Here is a 25,695-nt window from a genome sequence, read left to right on the forward strand (position 1 = left end):
TTGGTCCTGGCCTGCATGGCTTTGTGTTTATCTGTCAGCACAGCTATAGTTTTGGGGATCTTTCTCAAGCACCATGACCTACCCATCATTAAGTCCAATAACTGGACTATAATAAAATACCTTAGTGTCTTCAAATGAAATTATTTACCCTTACTTTTAGTAAGTTTATATAAAATGCATATCTAACCATAACTAAAAGAGCCCTTCATTTAAGCAATGTTATATAGATGCACTCTATTTCAGAATAGAAACTACTTCTGAAAACACATTTTAGTAAGTTATACATGTTACTTTTTAATTTGTGGACAATATAAGTATTCAAATTTTAATTACATAATAGTAATTGTGATAAATAACACAGGTACTATATATTTTTCCCTTAGTATTTTTTTTCTGGAGAAAACAGGAATTAGGTTGACAGTTAACATCTTTTGTTGGACAGACAAAAACCTGGACCTCTGGCAAAGGGAGCTTGCAAAATTGTACATCCATAGCAGAAATCAGTGTTCAGAATTCTCAAAATGATGAAAATAAATCTACCATATGAACCACTTATGACTTTCATTGACTTATGCACAATGGACTCAATATACTCCTTCAAAAATATTTTCTCAACCATACTCATTGCTATTCTGTTCACAATAGGTACAAAATGAGAACACCTAAATATCCTTCAACGGATATAGATAAGTGAAATGGTATGCACATTAGTAGATAGAAATATAAATGACGATATTGATTTAGGTAACTCAAATCCAGAAAACAGATATCACATGTCCTATCTACTCTGAAGAATATAGTTCTAGATCTTCAGTTGTGATTATTCACCCTACTGTGAAAGAATAGAAAGAGTGTGGCAAAAGACTGGGGATCAGCCCCAGCAGTTGAGGGAGAGAAGAATAAGTTGGTGCAGAAACGAGTCAGACATGGTTGTCCAAAGAAACTTAAAGTCTTGATGGACTGGCAGTCAGAGTACTTCTTTATTTAGACAGATTTCAATAATAAAAGATAGATTCACATTCTTCTAAAACATAGATTATAGCCTTTTTGTCTCCAGACAGGTGTTTTATCTGTCATAAATTTAGTCATCATTGATAAACCTTATCTTTTTACTATCATTTTTCTTCATCAATGCCATAACCTGACATTTTTGAGAATATGGAGGCATATTTGCCACAGCCTGAAACCCCATTCTCAGGTTGGACGCATTCTCAGATTCAATGGCAATAGGTAGAAAATCTTTAAGCCAGCCTGGGCATATTGCTTTCTCCCAATTAGTATATTATTATATTTTAATGGACAGCCTCATGAAAAACAATATATGCCAAAGCAGCAACAGTTGTTATTGAATTCCTAGCATAATGCATTGTCTATACCTCATATCTTTGTAGAATTTACTTATGTGCTAAATCTAAGTATTCTTTCACTATTTTGGTCATACAACACCACAGTGATACTGTGAAGCTGATATTTCTAGGAAAAGGAGGTCCTAATACCTCATTATAAAAATCATTTTTATAAAACATTCTTTGTCATCATTATAGATCCTAGTGTAAGGTGAACATATCTCCAGCCATTCATTTACATCTTTATCTAATCATTGAGGGCATACCATATGTAACTCCTAATCTTATATGCCAAGTATTCATCTGAGGATACAGCAGTACAAGGTATTTAATTTCAAATACTATCAACTCTCCTGGCTCTAGAAACTTTGTTTGCCTTTTTAAGAGTATGTTCTGATTATTTTCTTCTTGAGGAAACACAGGGGTAGATTTTGCAAGACTATCTTGAAGCTAAAGTCTCATAAGGAATTTTCTGACATTTTTATGAGAAAGACATTTATGTAGGGCCAGATAATTGATATTTCCCCTAAATATGAGAGGAGCAGTATGCTCAGGATTTTTCTGGAGAAGCTTAGAAGAAGTACTCCAGGGTGAAGGCATAAATGATTCATGAAAAAAATTCCCATTGCTCCAATGGCCTCAGGTTGTACATGTATTGAAAGCCCTCTAAGCATGTAGCAAGTGGAGATCAAGACCAAGGCTGAAAGATAGTATGAAGGCTATTGTAACATGCAACTCAGCTATGCTAGATCTTTGTCAAATAGCTGTGCTGACTTCAAGACTTTAAATGTATGTAAACTTTGGTGATGATTTAATCCATTTGGAGGTGACTTTTGAGGGAAAATAAGAATAAGCATCTATTTCCATGTTTCTACATATAGGCATCTAATTTGGTCAGCACCATTTGTGAAGATTTTGTCTGTTTTTCCAGTGTTTATTTCTATTTTTGTTATAGTACTACTGTATTTACATAATCAACTATTACTCAGACATTTAAAAAATCAAATCATGAAACGTGAAAGCAAATGCACATTTGCAGGTAACTGAGATTGAGAGTGCCTAGACCCCAAAAGAGAAATAGGATATGTATTTGTTTTACATATATATTAGTTGCAAGATGTATGATATGCAAGCAACTGAATATAATAATGCAGGGGATACATACAGATTAAGAACTGGAGGTTAGGGGAGGCAGAGATTTCTCCATAGGAAAGGGAAATAAAATATTTGGTACAAATGGAAGGTGGGCTAAAAAGATAGAACTGAAGGGGATTGGGAAAGGAAGAGGGCAATGAAAAGGTAACATGAGGAAAGACAGGTAAAATTAAGGGTCATTTGTTTGGTACAGTGGAAACCTAATGCAATAGAAACTTTCTAAAATATATACATATAACAAGCCAATATAAATGAAATCACCACACAAGAAGAAAGTTCCAACTGGAAATCTCTTGTCACTAAATAAAGCATCCAGTACTGGTAATGGTTTATATTTAACTGAGGTATTGGCCAAAGTGGTGTGATTGTAATGCCAAAACAATACAGGCTTTTGCCAAGACTATAGGCTGCACTCCACAAATTGAATGCAGTGCCCTCTTGCTGGAGACAACACTTACACTTAAATGGAACATAGATAAATAGAGCTTGTGCCTACATAGAACCTTCACACTTACATTCTAGCAACTTTTATATGGTAAGTACTCTGCAACTACAAGAGGAAAAATATAAACATTAACCAGCTACCAAACTTTTGAACTTTAACAATGTTCTACCTGTAAGACATATTAGTGCAAGAGTTGTAGGAGTAAATACCAATCTATAGTTGACTTACAGCCCATTTCACATGATGGAATCCACACCTTACACTGCTTTATTGATCAAGAAAAAGAAATTACACAGACCATGGTTCTGGGGAAAAAGCAAATACTACATTCTACTAAAAGTAATAAAATGACCATTGACACCATTCTGCTATACTCATAGACCAGTATCTTGTTCAGCCATCATCAAAAAAATGTCATCCTGCATTTGATGGAGACAAATGCAGAGACCCATAGAGAAAATAGACAGTCAGTGAGAGACCTCAGAATATGCCCTTCAGGCTCTTAAGTAATTCAGCCAGAAGAGTGTAAGAGCCAGAAAAGAAAGAGGATATCAAAGAACAAATCACCATAAATTAAGACGACTGGAGAATAGATGAACTGTGAGAGACTGAGGCAGCATACACAAGGCCTTTAGTGTTCTGTCCTTATCCCTATCTCTAATTGATAAGTGCTTGCAAATGAAAATGTAGTTTTCTCCAAGGTACACTCATTGTATCCAAGGGACTATTCTTTTTTTTTTTATCAGTTACATTTTATTAACTCTGTAGGGACTATTCTTAATTGTATTTTTAAGAGTACATTCTAATAGGTAGATGGCCAAAAATTTCCCTCACTGGCAAGTTTGGATTCTCATGTCCTAGAATTCTGACATTCATTTAAAAAATGTTTATCATAGTTTTCATTTTAATTTGCTGAAGATTTTTTTCTATTTTTAAAGCTACATGTCCTCTGTGTGTGAACCATTGTTTCAAGTTTACTATTTTGTGAGATTCCTGCATGTTTGAGCAAGTCTATATCATTTCCCATCTTGGGCTCTTTTTCTTTTTCTTTTTCCTACTCAGATGTGTTTGCTTTTGTCTTTTTGCTATTTTATTTTCTTATTATACATTATAGCCCTCCTTGTTTAATATGAGGGTGAATTTAGACAGGATAGAAGGGGAGATGGGAAAGAGTTGCCATGATTACAGGAACAGAAGACTTTAATCCAGATGAATATATAAGTAAAATGACTATTTTTAAAACAAAAAAAAGGAGGAGGAGAAGGAGGACGATGAAGAGAAAGAAAAAAAAAGAAGGAGGAGTTGGAGAAAGAAGAGAAGCAGGAGGAGAAGGATGAGAAGATGAAGATGAAGAAGAAGAAGAAAAATAAGAAGAAAAAGAGTTTGTCAAAAGAAAGGTTAAATAGCTATGCACAAAAGATCCCGCAATTCTAAAAACTGCAAAAAAGTAATTTATGAATAAAAAAAATAGAAAAAGAAGACAAAACTCACATCAAAATTCTAGAAAATATTTTCAGGAAAATAATAAAAGAATGTATCCTTAACCTAATGAAGAAGGGGTAGCCTATGAAAGTACAAAAAGTATATAGAACAACAATTAAAGTGTACCAGAAAATAAATTGTGCTCAGCACATAAAAATCAAAACATTAAATGTAAAGAAAAGCATATTAAACAAAGAAGGGATATTAAAAGTTGCAAGTTGAAAATACTAAGTTGCATATAAATTCAGACTCTTTAGAGTAACTCCTAATTTCTCAAGAGAGATTCTAAACCTAGAATGGCTGAGACACATTATATATAATCTTTAAGGGACCCTTATTCCTACATCCAGTAAACTTTCAATAATAAATGATGAATAAAGATATATTGCATAATAAAACCAAATATGAGCAGTATCTCTGTAAAATTTCACTACAGAAGCCAATCAATGGAACACTCCAATCTAAAGTGTTAACCACACCCAAGACAACACAAAGAATGAATAATCCCAAGCATCAAATCAGGAGGCAAAAACCCCGCACCATAACTACAAAATAAAGGGAAATAATAAACATTGGTCATTGAAAACTCTCAACTTGGGTGTTCAATTCTCCAATAGAAAGACAGGAACTAACAGAACGGACTAGACAACAATGTCCATTCTTCTGCATCTACGGAACACTTTTTATCATCCAGGTTGGACAGCATCTCTGTGTAAAAGGATGAAAGGAGACAGGAGAAGAAAGTGGACCAAAAAAGAACTTTAGGGGAACTTTATTTTATACAGTTCACACAAACAACTACCTAAAATTCTTGAGTCAATTTAAAAGAGAGTATGTAGTGGACACAGTGAATGAGGAGTTCCACCATTATCCATATGAAACAGATGACTTGGACTGGTCCAGCATACATCTACACTCATGTTTACTGAAGCAAAGCTTACCATGTGCTAAGATAGAATGGACTTGATTGTCCTGAATCACATGAGTGCAAAATATAATATTATTCATTTTTTATTCATGGAAAACATGTACTTTTGTTTTTTGAGATTTTTAATATAATCACATTATCATTTCTCTGTCCTACCTACAAAATCTCTCATATATCCCTCTTTTGGCTCTTTCAATTTCAAGTCTTGGGTTGCCAATAACTGCTATTACATGTATCATGCATGTGCATGTGTGTGTGTGTGTGTGTGTGTGTGTGTGTATGAGAGAGGGAAAGAGAACATTTAACATTTCAAGAAAGGCAATCATTTTACTTTGAAATTGTGGATGAACTCAACATGTATCATCAAAAGTTATGACCTGACCTAGACAAAGAAATCAAACATTGTCTGACTTCAGTCCTAATTGGGCTAAAAGAAGTTAGTACTCTGAAATAAGAACTGAATAGTCAGCATTAGAGCCTGAACATCACGCGGTAGTGGCATGACTTGTCAAAGAACACATTTCAGTGACAAGAGGAATAATATAAAGAAATACTTCAGCGTGCATGCATAAAAGCTATTAATAATAGCTTACATTGTTTACTTGAGAAATATTCTGTGTATATTTTTAAATCTCAATGACCAAATGTTAAAATTACTGTGTAAGAGATATTAATTTATTTATATATTATTTATTCTTCCATCAATTTTCCTTCCATTTTCACCCTCCTGAGTTTTGAATAATCATCCTTTGCTCTTTTGAAAATTCAAGCCACTTTTTCATAAACTATTTTTACACACTTAACATATCAAAATTTGATTTGTAAAATATTTTACAATATTATAGTACTAGGAATATATAACAAACCACTGATTTTTATCAAGGGTATTTATTATATATAGTATTAAAGGAAAAAGGGAAATGTGAAGAGATGAAATACTATTCTTTCTAGTTGTTTTTAAGAGACATTTGCCTGAGTGCAGCCATTTCAGGAAAAAAAAACTCATTTATTTCTTTTTTATTGATTATTGCAATTTATTCGCTTGTTTTCTGGCTGTAAGCCCCTCCCTCATCTTCCACCTGTTACAACCTGCCTCCCTCTTCTACCCCTATGCCCCTTTCCTAGTCCAATGATAGGGGAAATCTTCCTTTCCTACTGTCTTCTTACCAAGAATGGCTGCACCTTCTTCCTCTGTGGCCTGGCAAGGCTGCACCTTCCAGGAGTAGGTGATCAAGTAGTCTTCCACTGAGTTCATGTCACAGACAGCCCCTGTCACCCTTAATAGGGAACTCACATGGAAACTGAGATACTTATGAGCTACATCTGAGCAGGGGTTCTAGGTGTTCTTCATGCATGGTCCTTCGTTGGAACAGGGCCCCCAGGGCCCATATTTTTTGACTCAATTGGCCTCCTTGTGGAGGACCTCCCCCATCCAGGTCTTTCTATCTCCTGAATCCTCCATATTAGTCCATGCTCTCTGCCCAAAGTTTGGCTATGAGTCTAATCATCTGCTTTAATACCCTGCTAGGTAGATTCTTTCAGAGGCCCTCTGTGGTAGGTGCCTGCCCTGTCCCCTGTCTTCTCACATTGCCGATGTCTATACTATTTGCCCATCTGAATGAGGATTAAGCATCTTCCCTAGGGTACTTCCTGTTGTTTAGATCCTTTAGGACTTTAGATTTTAGTATTTTAATCCTATATTGTATGACTAATATCCACATATAAGTGAGGATATACCATGAGCATCTTTCTGCTTCTGGATACCTCACTCAGAGTGATCTTTTCTAGTTGCATCCATTTACCTGCTGATTTCCTTGTTTTTAATTGCTGAATAGTATTGCATTGTATAAATGTGCCACAATTTCTGTTTCCATTCCTCGGTTTGGGGACATCTAAGTTGTTTCCACATTCTGGATATTGTCAATAAAGCTGTTATGAGTAGAGTTGAGCAAATGTCCTTGTTGTACTGTTGAATATATGCCCACAGTTGATATAACTGAATATTCTAGTTGCACTATTCATAATTTTCTGAGAAAGCACCCGATTGATTTCCAAAGTGGTTGTACAAGTTTATATTCCCACCAGCAATGGAGGAGGGTTCACTTTTCTCCATAGAAGTCCAGCTTGTGTTGCAGATGATGTGATAGTATATATGAATATCCCTAAAAATTCAACCAGGGAACTTCTACAGCTGATAAACATCTTCAGCAAAATGGCTTGATACAAAATTAAATTTAAAAAAAAATCTGAAGCCCTCCTGTATACAAAAGACAAATGGGCTCAGAAAGAAATTAGGGAAACAAAACCCTTTCACAAAAGCCACAAATAACATAAAGTACCTTGGTGTGACTCTAATCAAGCAAGTGAACAACTTGTATGAAAAAAAAGAACTTCAAGGAAGATATCAGAAGATTGCCCATACTACAGAATTGGAGGATTAACATAGTAAAAATGGCCACTCTACCAAAAGAAATCTAAAGACTCAATGCAATTCCAATCAAAATACCAGCACAACTCATTACAGACCTTGAAAGAACAATTCTCAATTTCATATGGAAAAACAAAACAAGACAAAACAAAACAAAACAGAATTGATTTTAAAAGAATGCCTGTACAGTAAAAGATTTTCTGGAGGTATCTTCATCTGAGATATCAAGTAGTACTATAGCGCAACAGTAATAAAAAAAATGGCATGGTACTGGCACCTGTACTTTAAATCTTAAAGGGGTGTGCATCTACTCATTAATCATTTTTATTAAATCATATCAAGAAGCTGAGGGGAAAAACAAATGTAGAGGAATCAACTGCTGTCTCAGTTTTAAACCCAGTTTGAGGGTGCCCAGACAGCCAATGCTACCTTGGGCTATTGTTTCGGCTCATCAACCTTAAAACATCCATGGCTTTACTATTAATAGTGTACTATTCTTAACTTTAAATTGTTCTCTAAGATTTTTTACATCAGAGCCATTAGCAAAAACATCTTCCCTGACCTTGTTAAACAATCTATTTTTCCAAATCGTTTCTAAGTATAATGGTTATTGCTAACAATCTACATCTATGGCTCCTATCAAGGGCAGTGGTTAATTCATTAATCTGCTCCAGTAAACAGGTGGAAAGAGATCAAACATTGTTAATTTTAAATGCCAGTGATATTGCCCAGTGATGAGATAGAAGACTACTTATGGTTTTCATACAACTCATGTTATAAGGAATATGAGCATCATAAAGACAACAAGCAGAGATATGCTACATAAGAACACAAAGTCCTCTGGAAAATCAGTTCTTGGGATTATGCTTCTCCAAGACAAACTCATCGTAAGTATGCTAACAGGGGAGCAACATTCCATGAGATCTACAGCTGTTTTGCTGTTGCTACTGCATGGCTCTTGACAGTGGCAGGAAGCCAAAATAGTTTGCCTATAGATGGGTAAGGGGGGAGTGAGGTTAGCTCAGGCCCTGGGAAGGAGAATTCAGGGTATTGCATGGGCTGTACTAGCCTGGAAGACCAGGTAACATGGAAGGACTGAAGGATTGCTGGGAGAAAATAGCAGGTAGATTTGATTTGGTATGTTAAATAGGAACCTCTGCCATTAGTTCCAGGTTTGAATCCTACTTCTATGGTAACATAAACTTCAGAGAGAGAAGCTGGTCTCCGTTGGATAGTGATCTTCAAGTGAGCCCACAGGGAAGAAAGGTGACAAAGACAAAGATTATGTTTTTCTTTTCTTTCTATATATCTTCTTTCTTCTCTTTGAGGGAGGGCAGTTACCAAACTAGACTCAAAATTTTGCTATTTTGCTCTTTTGTTTTTCTAACTATTTTTTTTATTTTATTAATTGTTTTTATTTTTCGCCATTTATTCATTATGTATGATGGTTGAAGGTCACTCCCTCAACTCCTACTGGTCCTACCCTCCCTTCATCTTCCCCCATCCCCTTTCCCTAGCCTACTAAAAAGGGGAGTTCCTCTCCTCTGCCATCCACCCATACCTTATTGGAACAATGCTCAGCTACTAAAAACAGAGAAATAAAATTTCTGCTCTTATTTCTTTTTATGGGCCACTGTACTCACCTCAGAAGATTTTATACCATGAAGCTTGCCTGCAAACTTACCATGAACTAAACACTAAGTATAACTCATTTTAAAGAGTCCCACCCCAAGACAGTGTTTGATTGACCCTTTCACATCCAGAAACATGTGAAATTTGAAATGCTATGAAGTCTGAGACATTTCATCACAAGCATTTCAGAGATCGTGACTCTCTTCCTGCCTGGAGGGCTGTTTCCCACCAGCCCAGGAAGGCAAAAGGGGCAGAAGATGATTAGCATAAAGCTTTGAAAGCCCGTAAGCATAACTGTGGTCAGCCACTCTGGGAACCACCTCAGAAAGTAAGTTCAACTTTAATTCCAGAAAACAGAAAACAGAGGCTTATATCCCTTGGGGAGTACCTGGGATGCTCCAAGCATAGGTGTAGATAATTGTTTAATGCTAGGCAATTCAAGGATGCTTGATTTGCATTAAACAGCACATTCCTATTATATGAATAAGAACAAGGACACAGATCCAAATTATCCTATATTTGAAGGGAGGGGAGAGTTATCAGGGATCTGTGTCAAAGGCCATCTATCAAATTTGATTGGTGGTGTCCATGTCTAAAGATACTCTCCAGATGAAGTCAGGCAGAGAAAACTCACCCTTGACATGGTTACCCATCTAGGCCAGAAGCAGAGTCATACATGGAAGAGAAAGCCTCCTCCCTCACATCTCAAAATTCAGTCTGAGTTGTGATGGTTTTCAATAGAACCCCTCGAACAATAGGTATGTGTACACAAAGAAACTTCTACAGGCTGCCACTGTTGTGTTACTCTCAGAGAACTTCCTGGCTGGTGTTAGTTCACCATTCCCTACATATTCATCCACTGGACTCAAAGTTTCTTGTGTAAAGTGAGGCAATTGAAAACAGTAAATATTGAGAATCAGGATTATCAATAAGTCTTCCATAAACACCTTATTATATAATACTGTTGCATGTAATTGTTCACCATTATTCACCATTCATTGTATTCTTTTTTAAAGATAAGTTTATTTACTTTAAAATCCAATCGTAGTCCCCCTCCCTTCTCTCCCCCAGTACTACCCTCCATTCCTATTCCCCGTATTCCCTTTACCCTTTAGAAAAGGGAGGTCATTTCCATTGAGCTAGTTTTTCAGTTCTATTGGATCTCAGTAGACCAAAGAACACAAAGGCCTTTCCATATTGCTTATAGTCACAGAACTCCTCTCCAGTAAGGATACTTTTATGATGATGATGACTCCAGATTTGTGAAAAGCCTCACCATTTTAACACATTCATAAGTTTTCCTCCATTATGAATCCTTTCATGATGATGAAGATTATACAAATGTGGAATGGTTTCACCATGTTAAAAGCACTCACAAGATTTCTTTCCATTAGGATTTCTTTCATGAGTGTGAAGATGATTCTGAAATCCAAAAGTTTTATTCACATTGGTTACAGACAGACAGCTTCTTTCCAGTATATGTTCTTTTATGCATTAGGTGATGTTATGTGCAAAGGCTTTGCCACGTAGGTATATTCGTGTGGTTTCACTCCAGAATGTGTTGTTGTCTTAGGAGATGATTATTAAATGCAAAGGCTTTATCTCACTAATTACCCTCACAAGGCTCCTCTCCACTGTTTTTTTTTTTTTCATGTTTTCAGAGACTACTCTGCTGTGCAAACGCTTTATCACATTGCGTATATTTATAAGGTTTCTTTCCGGTATGTGTTCTTTTATGGCTTATGAGATTACTGTTTCGTGCAAAGGCTTTACCACACTCGTCACATTCATAAGGTTTCTTTCCAGTGTGTGTTCTTTTATGTCTTATGAGATGACTGTTTTCTGTAAAGGCTTTGCCTCACTGGTTACATTCATAAGGTTTCTCTCCAGTGTGTGTTCTTTTATGCCGTATGAGATTACTGTTTTCTGCAAAGGCTTTACCACACTCGTTACATTCATAAGGTTTCTCTCCAGTGTGTATTCTTTTATAGCTTATGAGATGACTGTTTTGTGCAAAGGCTTTACAACACTGGGTACATTCATAAGGTTTCTCTCCAGTGTGTGTTCTTTTGTGGTTTAAGAGAGTACTGTTTTCTGCAAAGGCTTTACCACACTCATTACATTCATAAGGTTTCTCTCCAGTGTGTGTTCTTTTATGGCTTATGAGAGCACTGTTTTGTGCGAAGGCTTTACCACACTACTTACATTCATAAGGTTTCTCTCCAGTGTGTGTTCTTTTGTGGTTTAAGAGAGTACTGTTTTCTGCAAAGGCTTTACCACACTCGTTACATTCATAAGGTTTCTCTCCAGTGTGTGTTCTTTTATGGCTTATGAGAGCACTGTTTTGTGCAAAGGCTTTACCACACTGCTTACATTCATAAGGTTTCTCTCCAGTGTGTGTTCTTTTGTGGCTTAAGAGAATACTGTTTTTTGCAAAGGCTTTACCACACTCATTACATTCATAACGTTTCTCTCCAGTGTGTGTTCTTTTATGCTGTATGAGATCACTGTTTTCTGCAAAGGCTTTACCACACTGGTTACATTCATAAAGTTTCTCTCCAGTATGTGTTCTTTTATGCCGCGTGAGAACAGTGGTATAGGGGAAGGCTTTACCACATAAAGTGCATTTAAAGGATTTCTCTCCAGTATGACTACTGTCATGCCTGCAAAGATAATTGGCACATGTGAAAGATTTACTCCAGTAATTTCATTACAGTAATAAATATATTTATGTAAATGAATTAATTTTAAAATTCAGTCTAATGGTAAAGAAGAATAAAATTTTAAAGTTTTATCACTTTATTTACATTCATGGTATTCCCCTTCATTATGGGTATTTTTGAAGATTCCTATGATGGTAAGAGAATTTGTTACTTGATTACATCATTTTTCTATAAGAGATTTTCTCAAATATATCAAGAGTATTGTAAGAATTCAGAGTTTTACCACAGCAATCCCATTCGCAAATTTTTGTACTGTATGAATGACACTTCATTTAAGAAGTGAGCAGAACAAGCAGAAGAAGTTCCAAATTCCTATTATTCATAGGTATTTTCAGCAGTAAGTGTTTGCTGATGAATTCTCAGTGAAGTTGCAAAACCAATTAAGAGTAACCATTTATCACATTCACAAAAATCTACTCAAAGTGGGGACTACTACAAAATCAATCGTTCTTGGAGAAAGATAGGTACACTGCTTCTTTCAATATCCCTATGCTCATGTGTCTGAGAAACATTGTGACATATGATACACCTATTTAAATTAAAAGATTAATAAAAGATTCCCACATTGAATTAACACATTTTTTTTATTCATCATAGATATGTCATATAGGGATTAGTGTTTCTCCACAACAATATTCTTGATTCTCATAAGCTGCTCATTTCACTAAACTTTACAATGTTACTGCATGAATATGAGTAACACTGGTTGTACTATGAAATATTTGCTCATTAGAAGGTTTTGGACATATACTGATAACCTATTCAATGTGTATACCTCTTACAATATCTGAGTAGATAAAATGAGACTAAACAGATTGGCAGTTCAAGTCAATAGCTGTAATATCCATATGATTCAAATGGTATTTTCTGTTACAATATTATTTTTTTTCTTCTATCTTAGGGGAGTGCCTTGTAAACACAAATCAGATACATGACATTTAAGTTCATGGAATTGTGAGATTTTAATGATCATCATCACACTTAAAGCAGTGCTGTTTTTGCACTGTTGATTTTTTTAAAACTTCCAGGACACAGCCAGGGGTGCTGGTACATGTCTTTAATCCCAGCGCTTGTGGAGGCAGAAGCAGGCAGATCTGTGTGATGTTAAGGTCAGGCTGGTCTAACAAGTAAGTCTAAGTCAAGCCACAGCTACACAGAAAAAAAAACTATTTCAAAAACAGAAAATAAAAAAAGCAGCCAACAAAGAAACAGACAAACATACTTCCAGGACACATTAAAATTTCTTAAGATTCATATCTGTATCATTGTGCACATAAAGTTACCTTTTATTACTTGTAGAACTTTGAAAATGTTCTTCAATATTATGGTGTTCCCAATTGTAGCCTAAAATATAGTACCAGAAAATATATATTATTGGAAATATATTATTATTAAGGCAAAACTTAAATCATTATCTTCTTGTGACCCTTAGAACCATGCCTGATTTCTTCACTTCATTCCTCCTCAGTCTCAATTGGAATTACAGAAGAGAATCAATAACAAAGTAAGAGTTGTCTCCTTATTTTAAAAGTGAAAGAAAATTTGCAGTCTTACCTATAGCAGTGAGGTTTTTACAGGTCTCTAACATCACATCTTTGTAGAGTTGTTTCTGAGATGGTTCCAGCAAAGCCCACTCTTCTTGGCTGAATTTCACATGCACATCATTGAAGGTCACTGAATTCTAAAATATACCATACATTTGTACAAAAGAAAGACTGGCAACAATATAAATTTATACTTCATTGGCAATATAATCATATAATTCTAGTGCTTCTTCTATTTATTTTCTGACACAGAAGTGCTAGTGTTAGACAGTTGGGTGCTGTGCATCAGGTGAAGGATGGGACAAGAAAAAGCCTAAAGGTTAGATTGTAACGGAAACAAAAGGCTTGCTTTGAAAACCTGTGTTAAAGGTTTTGTATTAGTTTGTAAGACATGAATATGAAGTAGCCATTAGTTGGGTTCTTGAGTGATCTATGAATCATCTTCAGTTACTTGGGTGAGTAGCTCAGGACACTGTCCTGAGACAGGTGGAAGGAAAAAACAGTCATGATATTTTATCTAGCAACAAATGATAGGTGGCTATCAGGTGACAGTGAACAGATGGGTGGTGTCAGTCAAAAGACAACATGGCACTGGATATCATGTTTTGACCAGGGATCAGAGATGTGGCATACCAGTAGATGAAAATGGGGGCTCATATATTTGTGGAAGAGAAATTGTACTACAGTGAATAGATGGATAAAAACAATGTGGGTGGCAAGCAACAATAATCATAGCTGATAACATCATATTTCTGAGTTCCCAGACAAAAGAAAAGGCATAGAACACATGATTATTCTTTGATCATTGTTTTGTATATTCTCTTTTCTAAATCAGGTATAGTCTATAGTTTAAAAATAAAGATTAAAACTTTTCTATTAAAACATAAGTGCTAAAGTTATCACTAAGTCATTTTAGAAGAAAACTGAATAATGAAGTTTAACTATGTCATATCTGAACTTTTTTGAATAGGATATAGCTTCTGAATAGTCATGGTAATTAATGTGGACAAAGACAAACAGAGAGAAGAGAGCAAAATAGAAAGAGAGAGACAGAGACACATAGAGAAATTAAGAGATGAGCAGTACTAAGTACACATCAGAGAAATTTATGAACAGTTACTAACTACAAAAATTATGGACAAGCTGAGTGTATTCTGTTATGCCTTAATTCCATCACTCAGGAGGCAGAGGCAGGTGTATCTTATTGAATTGGATGCCAGCATGATATATGCAAAGAGTTCCAGGACAGCCATACCTATATAGTAAGACAGAGCCTCCCCTAAATGTCAAACAAACATAAAACATTGAAAGAACTCAGAGGTCTTTACTGAAGCTTCTACAAGAAATTATACATTCAATCCAGTTGTGCATTCCTTTTCCAGAAATCTGCACTGCCCCAGCTTAAACTTTAACTCTAATAACATCTTACTAAAAGGGAATGCATGTTTAAAGAGCTAAAAATAGAAAAATGAAAATATTAGCAATGTCAATGCTGATCATAAATAAGCAACATAAGGTAGAAGAGATGGCTCAGCAGTGAGGAGCTCTTGCTATTCTTCCAAATAAGTGGAATTATTGTCATTGTTTACCTGGACCCCACTACTATCAGTTCATGAGTTCTGAACACATCTTCAGACTATAGTGAAGATCAGGCACACAAGAGGTGCATATTCATGCATACAATCAAGATACTCATATTCAGTAAAAATTAAAAACAGATCCCAGCTGGAAGGGCTGAACACACACTGTGCCTGATCAGCAGGGTAGCAGAGACTGCACAGTGACCAATAGTTGGAACTGTGGGCCTCCAAACACCACTGACTGTATTTACCAGGTGAGATGAACCCCAATGATGAGAAAAGCAATTGGGTTCAACCTGAGAGCACTCAGCTAATCCCTTGAAAATTTCCTGGGCTGTTTTAGCAGGAATAAGGTTTTCAAGCAAATAGACCCAAGAAACAAGCAGGAGTAACCATTCTAATATCTAATAAAATAGACTTTCAACAACCATTAATTGAAAGAGATGAGGAAGAAGGCAATCCAAGATGGTGGCACCGGGATGACACTGTCTGAGAAGCAGGGCAGCAATCTTAGTACAGTGCCTAAGAGACTGAACTCTGGACACTAAAACAACAGTGATTGTGTTTTCCAGGTCAGAGGAAACACCAAAGTGTGGGAATCAGTCGGGTCTACTCTCAGGTCACCCAGCAAGAACCCAGGTCACACAGGCACTGGGTCACTAGACCAGAGCCACATGCCCGCATGTCCTGATCAACTTTCCAGGCTGAACTGTGCACCCTGGGGCACCAGAGACTGGGATCCCAGTCTCGAGAAAACCCCACAGGGAAGGAAGCAAGCAGATCTGACCTCAGGTCAACCAGTCTATCCCTGGAAAAGGTCCTGTAGCCTTGCGGGTGCACAGCAGCCAGCCCTGAGTAGGGCTCCAGCTGCCAGCTCTGCGTACCTGACTCTGTCACAGACAGAACTGTGTGCCCCAGGACACTAGAGGCTGGGTTTCCCTGTCGGAAGAAAACCCCACAAAGAGGGAAACAGCAGGTCCCAGCTTAGAGAACTCAGATGACCCCCACCACCACTACCACCACCACACACAGGAATGTTTTCAGGAAAATTTCTCAGGTTTCTGCCAGTCACCAGCTTGGAGCAACAAATCACAAGCGAGTGCCTATGCACTCTACACGCCCCCCCAAACATTACAGACTGGGTCTTCATGTAGGGAGAAAACCCAAAGGTGGGGGAAAATATCTGGCCCTACCTCAGGGCCAGAAAATTTTTTAGCTCCAGAAAAGTTTCTGGTTATCCACAGCCTCCTGCTGCACACATGAAAGTGGTGCTCACCTGCCACTGATTACCACTTGGGTACTGGGGCACAAAGCTCCAAACTTAGACCTACAGGAGGCTGGGTTCCCTGAGATCAACCCCCAGATACTGTTCCAAGTGACAACCAGTTTTACCTAACTAAACTGACCAAACCATGGGGCACTCAGGTTACAGCAGCGCTCTCTAAATTTACAGCAAGAAACCCAGCAGCAGGGCAACTCTCTCCAGGACTTCTCTGGGTGAGGGGATACCCCCCTTTACTAACAAAGGCAACAATTAGTACTCAGGTATGTACGCCTGAGATGAGCTGTGGCAATTCCTGAAAAACACCTGCCATTCAGTAACCATACCTAAAAAACGGAGGAGAGCTCCTTTGGGAAAAATCATCTTCCTGCCAGGGGTATTCTACCCACCACAGGATTCCAGGAAGTACCAGAAACTAACACCCAACATCTAAGATATCCCAATGGGTAGAGGCCAGTGTAAAAGCTCAACCAACAAAAGACAAAGCAATATGGCATCTCCAGAACCCAATTATTCAGGAGCAAGCAGCCCTGGATACCCCAGCATAAAGACAATTTCAGTCCAATCTCCCTTATGAACATTGATGCAAAAATACTCAACAAAATACTTTGCAAACCCAATACAAAACACATAAAAGATATCATCCACTACAACCAAGTAGGCTTCAGGCCAGGTATTCAGGGGTGGTTCAATATGCAAAAATCCATAGATATGACCCACCATATTAACAAATTGAAAGAAAAATAAACAGATGATAATATCCTTAGTTGCTGAAAAAGCATTTGAAAAAATCCAGCATTCATTCATGTTTGAAGTATTGGAGAGATCAGGGATACAGGGCACATACCTAAACACAGTAAAGGTGATATACAGCAATCCTATAGCCAACATCAAGCTAAACAGAGAGAAACTTAAAGCAATCCCACTGAATTCAGCGACAAGGCGAGGCTGCCCACTCTCTCCATATCTCTTCAACATAGTTCTCCAAGTCCTTGCTAGAGTAATAAGACAAAGAAGATCAAGGGAATACAAATGGGAAAGGAAGAAGTCAAAGTATCACTATTTGCAGATGATATGATAGTATACCTGAGTGCCCCAAAAATTCTACCAGGGAATGCCTAAATCTGACAAACACTTTCAGCAATGTGACTGGATACAAAATCAACTCAAAAATTAAGTAGCCCTCCTGTATGCAAAAGACAAAAGTGCTGAAAAAGAAATTAGGTAAACAACACCTTTCACAATAGTCAAAAAGGACATAAAGTATATTGGTGTGACCCTAACCAAGCAAGTCAAAGACTTGTATAAAAAAATTTCAAGTCTCTAAAGAAAGAAATAGAAGAAGATATCAGAAGATGGAAAGATCTCTCATGCTCATGGCTTGGCAGGATTAACATAGTAAAAATGGTCCTCTTACCAAACGCAATTTACAGATTTAATGTAATTCCCATTAAATTACCAACACAATTCTATACAGACCTTGAAAGAAAAATTCCCAACTTCATATGGAATAACAAGAAACCCAGAATTGCTAAAACAATCTTCCATAAAGAAGATCTTCTGGGGGTATCTCCATCCCTGATCTCAAGCTGTACTATTAGAGCAACAGTAATGAGAACTACATGGTACTTCCATAGACACCAACTAGTGAATCAACAGAATCAGATAGAAGTCTCAGAAATACACCCACACACTATGGACTCCTGATTTTTGACAAAGATGCCAAAACCATACAATGGAAAAAAGATAGCATCTTCAACAAAAGGTGCTGGTCTAAATGGATGTCTACATGTAGGAAAATGCAAATAGATCCATATTTATCACTCTGCACAAAACTAAAGTTCAGGTGGATCAAAGACCTCAGTATAAAACCAGACATACTAACCCTGTTAGAAGAAAAAGTGAGGAAGAGCCTTGAACTCATTGGAACAGGAAACGACTTCCTGAACAGAACTTCAACAGTACAGGTTCTAAGAGCAACAATAAATAAATGGGACCTCATGAAACTGAAAAACTTCTATAAGACAAAGGAAACTGTTGTCAAAACAAAATGACTGCCTGCAGATTGGGAAAGAATCTTCACCAACCCTATATCTGACAGAAGGTTAATATCCAGTATTTATAAAGATTTCAAGAAGTTAAACACCAACAAATCAAGTAAGCCAAATTAAAAAATGGGGTACAGAGCTACACAGAGAATTCTCAATAGAGGAATATAAAATGGCAGAGAAACACTTAAAGAAATGTTCAACATTCTTAGTCATCAGGGAAATGCAAATCAAAATCACCCTGAGATTTCACCTTACACCCATCAAAATGACTGAGACAAATAACTCAAGTGACAACTCATGCTGGATAGGATTTGGAGAAAGGGGAACCCTCCTTCATTGCTGGTAGGAATGTAAACTTATACAACCACTTTACAAATCAACCTGGCACTTTCTTAGACAATTAGGAATAGTGCCTCCTCAAGATCCAGCTATACCACTCCTAAGCATATATCCAAAAGGCGCTCAAGTATACAACAAAGACATCTGCTCAACTATGTTTATCATAGCTTTATTTGTAATAGCCAGAAGCTGGAAACAGCACAGATGGCCCTCAGTTGAGGAATGGATACAGAAATTATGGTATATCTATATGATGGAATATTACTCAGCAATGAAAAACAAGGAAAACATGAAATTTGCAAGTAAATGGTGGGAAATGGAAAAGATCATCCTGAGTGAAGTATCCCAGAAGCAGAAAGACTCACAGGGTATATACTCACTCATAAGTGAATATAGGACATAAAATATAGTATAAAAATACTAAAAGCTGTACACCTAAGGAAGTTAATCAGGAAGGAGTATGCTGGCTAAGATGCTCAAATCCCATGCAGAAAGGCAAAGAGGATGGACATCAGATGAGAGAGAATACAGGGACAGGACAAGAGCCTACCACAGAGGGTCTTTGAAAGGCTCTACCCTGCAGGGTGTCAAGGCAGATGCTGAGACTCATAGCCAAACTTTGGGCAGAGTGCAGGGAATCTTATGGAAGAACTGGGAGGTAGTAAACCTGGAGAGGACAGGAGCTCCACAAGGACAGTAACAGTTCCAAAAATTCTGGGCACAGGGGTCTTTTTTGAAACTGATATGCCAGCCAAGGACCACTCATGGAGATGGCCTGAAACCCTTAAACAAAAGGTAGCCTATGGAAGTTCAGAATCTATGTGGTCTTCATAGTAATGGGGACAGGGACTATCTCTGACAGGAACTCATTGGCCTGCTCTTTGATCACCTCACATTGAGGGGGAATCAGCCTTGCCAGGCCATAGAAGAAGACAATGCAGCCACTCCTAATGAGACCTGATAGACTAGGATCAGAGTGAAGGGGAGGAGGACCTCACTTATCAGTGAACTGGAAAAGAGTCAGGGGTGGGAAAGATGGAGGGTGGGATTGGAAGGGGTGGAACGAGGGAGGTACAGAGGGGATACAAAGTGAATAAACTGTTATTAATAAAAATTTAAAAGGAACACAATAAAATGTTGAAAGATTTTTTAAAAACTATGCTGTTTCACATACTTTTCAACTTTAAAAATATTGCCTGATATTAGTTATTGCTCCTAAATAAAAATAAATAAATAGATAGATAAATAGATAAATAAATAAATAAATAAAAATGAGGAAGGATACTTCATACTCATCAAAGGAATATTCCACCAAGATGGCATCTGTATTCTGAGCAACAATGCCCCAAATACAAGGACACCCACATTTGTAAAAGAAACATTAATAAAACTTAAAGAACATATCAATCTCCGTACATTAATAGTGGGAGAGGTCAACATGTCACTATCATCAAGGGACAGACCAATGGAAAAGGACTTAAACTGAGAGATAATGACACAAATGGATGTCATGAATCAAATGAACCTAACAGATATCTAGAGAATTTTTTAACCCAAACAGAAAAGAATCTATCTTCTTTCAGCACCTCATGGACCCTTCTCCAAAATTGAACATATAGTAGGTCACAAACCAGGTCTCAACAAATACAATAAGATTGAAATAATATCTTGTATCCTATCAGACAATGATGGACTAAAGATGGACCTCAACAATAACAGAAATAACAAAAAGCCTACACACACGTGGGAACTGAACAACTCCCTACTCAATGAAATCTAGGTCAGGGAAGAAATAAAGAAAGAACTTCCTACAATTCAATGAAAATGAAGGTACCTCATACCCAAACTGCAATGAAAGCAGTCCTAAGAGGAGTTTTAATAGCATTAAAGGCCTTCATAAGCTATTGGAGACATCCCATACAAGCAACTGAATGGCACACTTGAAAGCCCTAGAAAAAAGAAGCAGACACACTCAACAGGAGTAGACTACTAGGACTAACCAAACTCAGGGCTGAAATCAATAAATTAGAAACAAAGAGAATAATTCAAAGAATCAACAAAACCAAGAGCTAGTTCTTTGAGAAAATCAAATACATAGACAAACTCTTAGTCAAACTAAGTAAATGGCAGAAAGACACTATCCAAATCAACAGTCTGAAAGGAAAAGAGAGAGAGATAACAGACACTGAGAAAATCCAAAGAACCATTAGATCTTATGTCAAAAACCTATATGCCGCATAATTTAAAAATATAAATGAAATATACAATTCTCTTGTTAGATTCCACTTACCAAAGTTGAATCAAAATCAGTTAAATATATTAAATAGTCTTTTACTGCCTAAGGGAATAGAAGCAGCCATCTAAATACTTGCAACCAAAAAAAGCCAAGAGCGAGATGATTTCAGGGCAGAATTCTACAAGACCGTCAATGAAGAGTCAATATTGATATTTTTCAAATTATTCCACAAAATAGAAATGGACGCAACATGACCAAACTCCTTTTGTACCACAGTCACCTTGATAAATCCTCAAAGACCCCCAAAAAGAAAAAGAACTTCAGACCAATCTCTTTTATGAACAATGATGCAAAAATACTCAATAAAATAATTGCAAACCAAATCCAAGAACATGTCAAAGATATCATCCATCATTACCAAGTAGGCTTAATCCCAGGCATGCAGGGATAGTTCAATATAGGGAATCTTAATCCGTCATATAAAGAAATTGAAAAGAAAAAAAAAAACAGGATCATTTTCTTAGATGCTGAAAAAACATTTGACAATATCCAACATTTATTCTTGTTTAAAGTCTTGGAGAGACTGGGGACAGAGGCACAGATCTAAAAATAGTAAAGACAATATACAACAATCCTATAGCTAACATGAAACAAAATGGAAAGAAACTTAAATCCATTCCACTGAACTCAGGGACAAGACAAGGCTACACACTCTCTCCAAATCTCTTCAGTACAGTACTCAAAGTCCTATCTAGGGCAATAAGACAACTAAAGGAGATCAAGGGGATACAAATTGATAAGGAAGAAGTCAAAGTATTTATATTCACATATATGACAGTATATAAAAGTGACCCCAAATATTCTACTGTAGCAAACTCCTACAGTTGAAAAACACTTTATCATAGTGGTTGGATATAAAGTTAACTCAAAAAAAAATCAGTAGCACTCCTGTATGCAAAAGACAAATGGACTGAGAAAGAATTAGGAGAACAACACCCTTCACAGTAGGCAGGGAAAAAAAAAACAACATAATGTACCTTGGAGTTATCCTCAACAAGCAAGTGAAAAACCTGCATGAAAAAAAAAAAAAAACTTTAAGCCTCTGAAGAAAGAAATTGAAAAAGATACAAGAAGATACAAATATCTCTCATGCTGATGGGTCAGAAGGATCAACATAGTAAAAATTGCTATCATACCAAAAACAATCTATAGATTAAATGATATTCCCATCAAAATATCAACACAATTCCTCAAGGAATTTGAAAAGAAATTCTCAGCTTCATATGGAAAAATAAAAAAGCCAGAATAGCTAAAACATTCCTGTACTATAGCAGATCTTCAGTAGGTATCACCATCCCTGATCTCAAGCTCTACTATATATCAATAGTAATAGAAAACTGCACGGTACTGAAAAAAAAAAAAAAAACAGAATGGTGGATGAATGGAATTGAAGTGAAGACCCATAAATAAACCCACACACCTATGACCACTTGATTTTTGACAAAGAAGCCAAAACCATGCAATGGAAAAAGGACAGCATCTTCAACAAACGGTGCTGGTCTAACTTGAAGTTTACATGTGGAAAAATGAAAATAGATCCATATTTATCACCCTGCACTAAACTGCAGTCCAAGTTGTTCAAAGACCTCAACATAAAACCAGATACACTAAATCTGTTAGAAAAAAAAAAGTGGGAAAGATCCTCGATCTCATTGGCATAAAAGGTAACTTCCTCAACAGAACACCAAGAACACTGGCTCTAAGATCAAGAATTAAGGAATAGGATCTCATGAAACAAAAAGCTTCTATGAAGCAAAGAACTCTGTCAATAGAATAAAATGGCCACCTACAGCCTGGCAAAAGATCTTCACCAACCCCACATACAACTGAAAGTGCTAATAAACAATATATATAAAGTGTTGAAGAAATTAAACTCCAATAATCCAAATAATCCAATTTAAAACTGGGGTACAGAACTATACAGAGATTTCTCCACAAAGGAATATCAAATGGTGGACATTAAATGCTCAATATCTGTAGTCATCATGGAAATGCAAATGACATTCCATCTTCAACCCATCATGGCTAAGGTCAAAACCTGAACTGACAGCAAGCTAGTGAGAATGTGGAGAAAGAGGAACACTCCTCCATTGCTGGTGGGAGTAGAAATTTATACAACCACTTTAAAAATCAATCTGATGCTTTCTCAGACAATTGGAAATAGTGTTACTTCAAGACCCAGTTCTACCATTCCTGGGCATATATCAAAAAGATGCTCCACCATTCAAAAAAGATATTTGCTCAACTATGTTCATAGCATCTATATTCATAATAGCCAGAATAGGGAAACAAACTACATGTCTCTTAAACGAACCATTGTTTTACAGAAATTGTGGTACATTTACACAGTGCAATGCTACTCGGGTATTTAAATACAAAAAGGAAACCATGAAATTTTCAGGCAAGTGGACGGAACTGGAAATGATCATCCTAAGTGAGTTATTCCAAAACCAGAAAGACATGCATGGTAAGTGGATAATAGCCATAATACAGGATAAACATACTACAATCCACAGTCCTAAAGGAGCTAAATAAAAAGAGGACCCTATGGAGGATGGTCAGTTCTTATTCAAAAGGGCAAATAGAATCAACATCAGAAGTGACTGCAGAGAGGGAACAGGATGAGAGCCTAACATACATATCCTCTGAAAGGCTCTACCCAGCAGGGGATCAAAGCAGATGCTAAGACTCACAACCAAACTTTGGGCTGAGCACAAGGAATCATAGGAAAGAGTGGGAGGAAAGAATGTAGAAAGACCCAGAGCTGGCAGGACCTCCATAAGAAGACCAACAAGGACAACAAACCTGGGCTCATGGGTACCTGCAGAAACTGATGCACCCACCACAAATCATTCATTAAGAGGACCTGACCCCTGTTCAGATGTAGTTGAAGGCAGCTCAGTCTCCATGTGGGATCCATAGTAAGGGGGGGAGATGCTGGCTCTGACATGGACTCTGTTGTCTGCTATTTGATCACTTCCCCTTGGTGGAGGGGGGATTGCTATGCCACAGAGAAAGAGGATGCAGACAGTCCTAATGAGACTTGATATGCTGGGTTCACATGGTAGGAGAAGAGGGCTCCCTGTATCTGAGCTATAGGAAATGGGATAAGGGGAAAGAAGAATGAAGGGTGAGACTAGGAAGAGACAAGGGAGAGGATTACAATTGGGATGTTAAGTGGATAAATTAATTTTTAATTTAATTAATTAGTTTATTACAATGTGTTCACTTTGTATTCTTGCCATAGGCCCCTCCCTCATCTCCTTCCAGTCCCACCCACCCTCCTTCTTCTCCCCCATGCCCTTTCTCTAGTCTCCTAATTGGGGAGGAACTCCTCCTCTTCTAGCTTATCAGGTCTCTTCAAGGATGGCTGCATCATCTTCCTCTGTGGCCTTGAAAGGCTGCACCACCAAGAAGGAGGTGATCAAAGACTTGAGTTCATGTCAGAGAATAAATTAAAAGAAAACAAATTTAAATTAAAAATAAATTAAATGTGAATAAAGCAAACAAATAAAATAAAAAAAAAAAAACAGGCAGGAAGAGTGTCACGCACCTACAATTCAATGACCCAGAAAGCTCAGATAGTGTTAGTGTCATGAATAAATGCCATCCTAAGAAATTAAATATACTCCCTGCTAAATTTCAAATGCAAGATGTGGGTGAAGATCAGCACAAAAACCTATGCTTACATATACAAAACAAAACAAAATAAAATATCTAAAACCCTATATTCCAGGCTCAGCAGCCAATGATGGTGATGTTGATGCCAGGCATGTTGGCCTAAATTTAAGCCCAACACTCAACTGGAGTTAGAGCTGCAAATTCAAAACCAGCCTGGTCTACATATAAACTTTCAGGACAGCCAGGGCTACACAGAAACTTTTTCCTCATTGTCAAAAACAGAAACACCATCTTTTCTGGGAGCTTTTTTGATTCAATCAAATACGTTCTAACCAAATTCACTATAGGCTTATTGTCATCCCATGATGAAAATGTAGTCTAACTTCAATGATTCTAAAATTCTGCAATAACTCATACACGGTTCAAATGTTCACAGTCTCTTCTGACACACAAGAGGATCTCTTGGGTGCCACATCTTGTAACATTAGAAGCAAGTTCCATCATTCCAATATAGATGCACAGAATACCCCTTTCTCATTCTTGTAGAGAGGAATGAATACATATTGAGAAAAGGCTGGACCAAGGAAAGAAGATCAGCAAGGAAAACAATAAATCCTGATGCTGTTTGAAAAGGTTTAGGTGGTCCTATCCCTGAAATATCTCATACATCCCCAAGATTGCTTACTTCCACTCCCTATAGGTAACAATATATGGTAGGTGTCTCCTAACTTAGGTATCTAAACATCTTGTAGTGTCAAGATACAACTCAGTCTTCACCCTCACTGCTTCATGCAATGAAACTTTACAGTATCTTCACTGGTAATCTGATTCTGCTAAACACTG

The 25,695-nt window shown here is 37.0% G+C and overlaps 1 protein-coding gene across 1 annotated transcript in view; it reads right to left on the bottom strand.

Annotated features, from left to right (window-relative positions):
• LOC132650690 (zinc finger protein 91-like) overlaps window positions 1-11,970 on the bottom strand; it is a gene marked incomplete at both ends in the record, with an annotated part of 682,672 nt that extends 670,702 nt beyond the window's left edge. The window contains 1 exon segment of the mRNA XM_060376030.1: window positions 11,169-11,970. Within this exon segment, the coding sequence (XP_060232013.1) occupies window positions 11,169-11,970 (802 nt within the window).
• Window positions 11,971-25,695: the final 13,725 nt, after the last annotated feature.

This window comes from Meriones unguiculatus, assembly GCF_030254825.1.
Source record: "Meriones unguiculatus strain TT.TT164.6M chromosome 13 unlocalized genomic scaffold, Bangor_MerUng_6.1 Chr13_unordered_Scaffold_28, whole genome shotgun sequence".
Lineage (NCBI taxonomy): Eukaryota > Metazoa > Chordata > Mammalia > Rodentia > Muridae > Meriones > Meriones unguiculatus.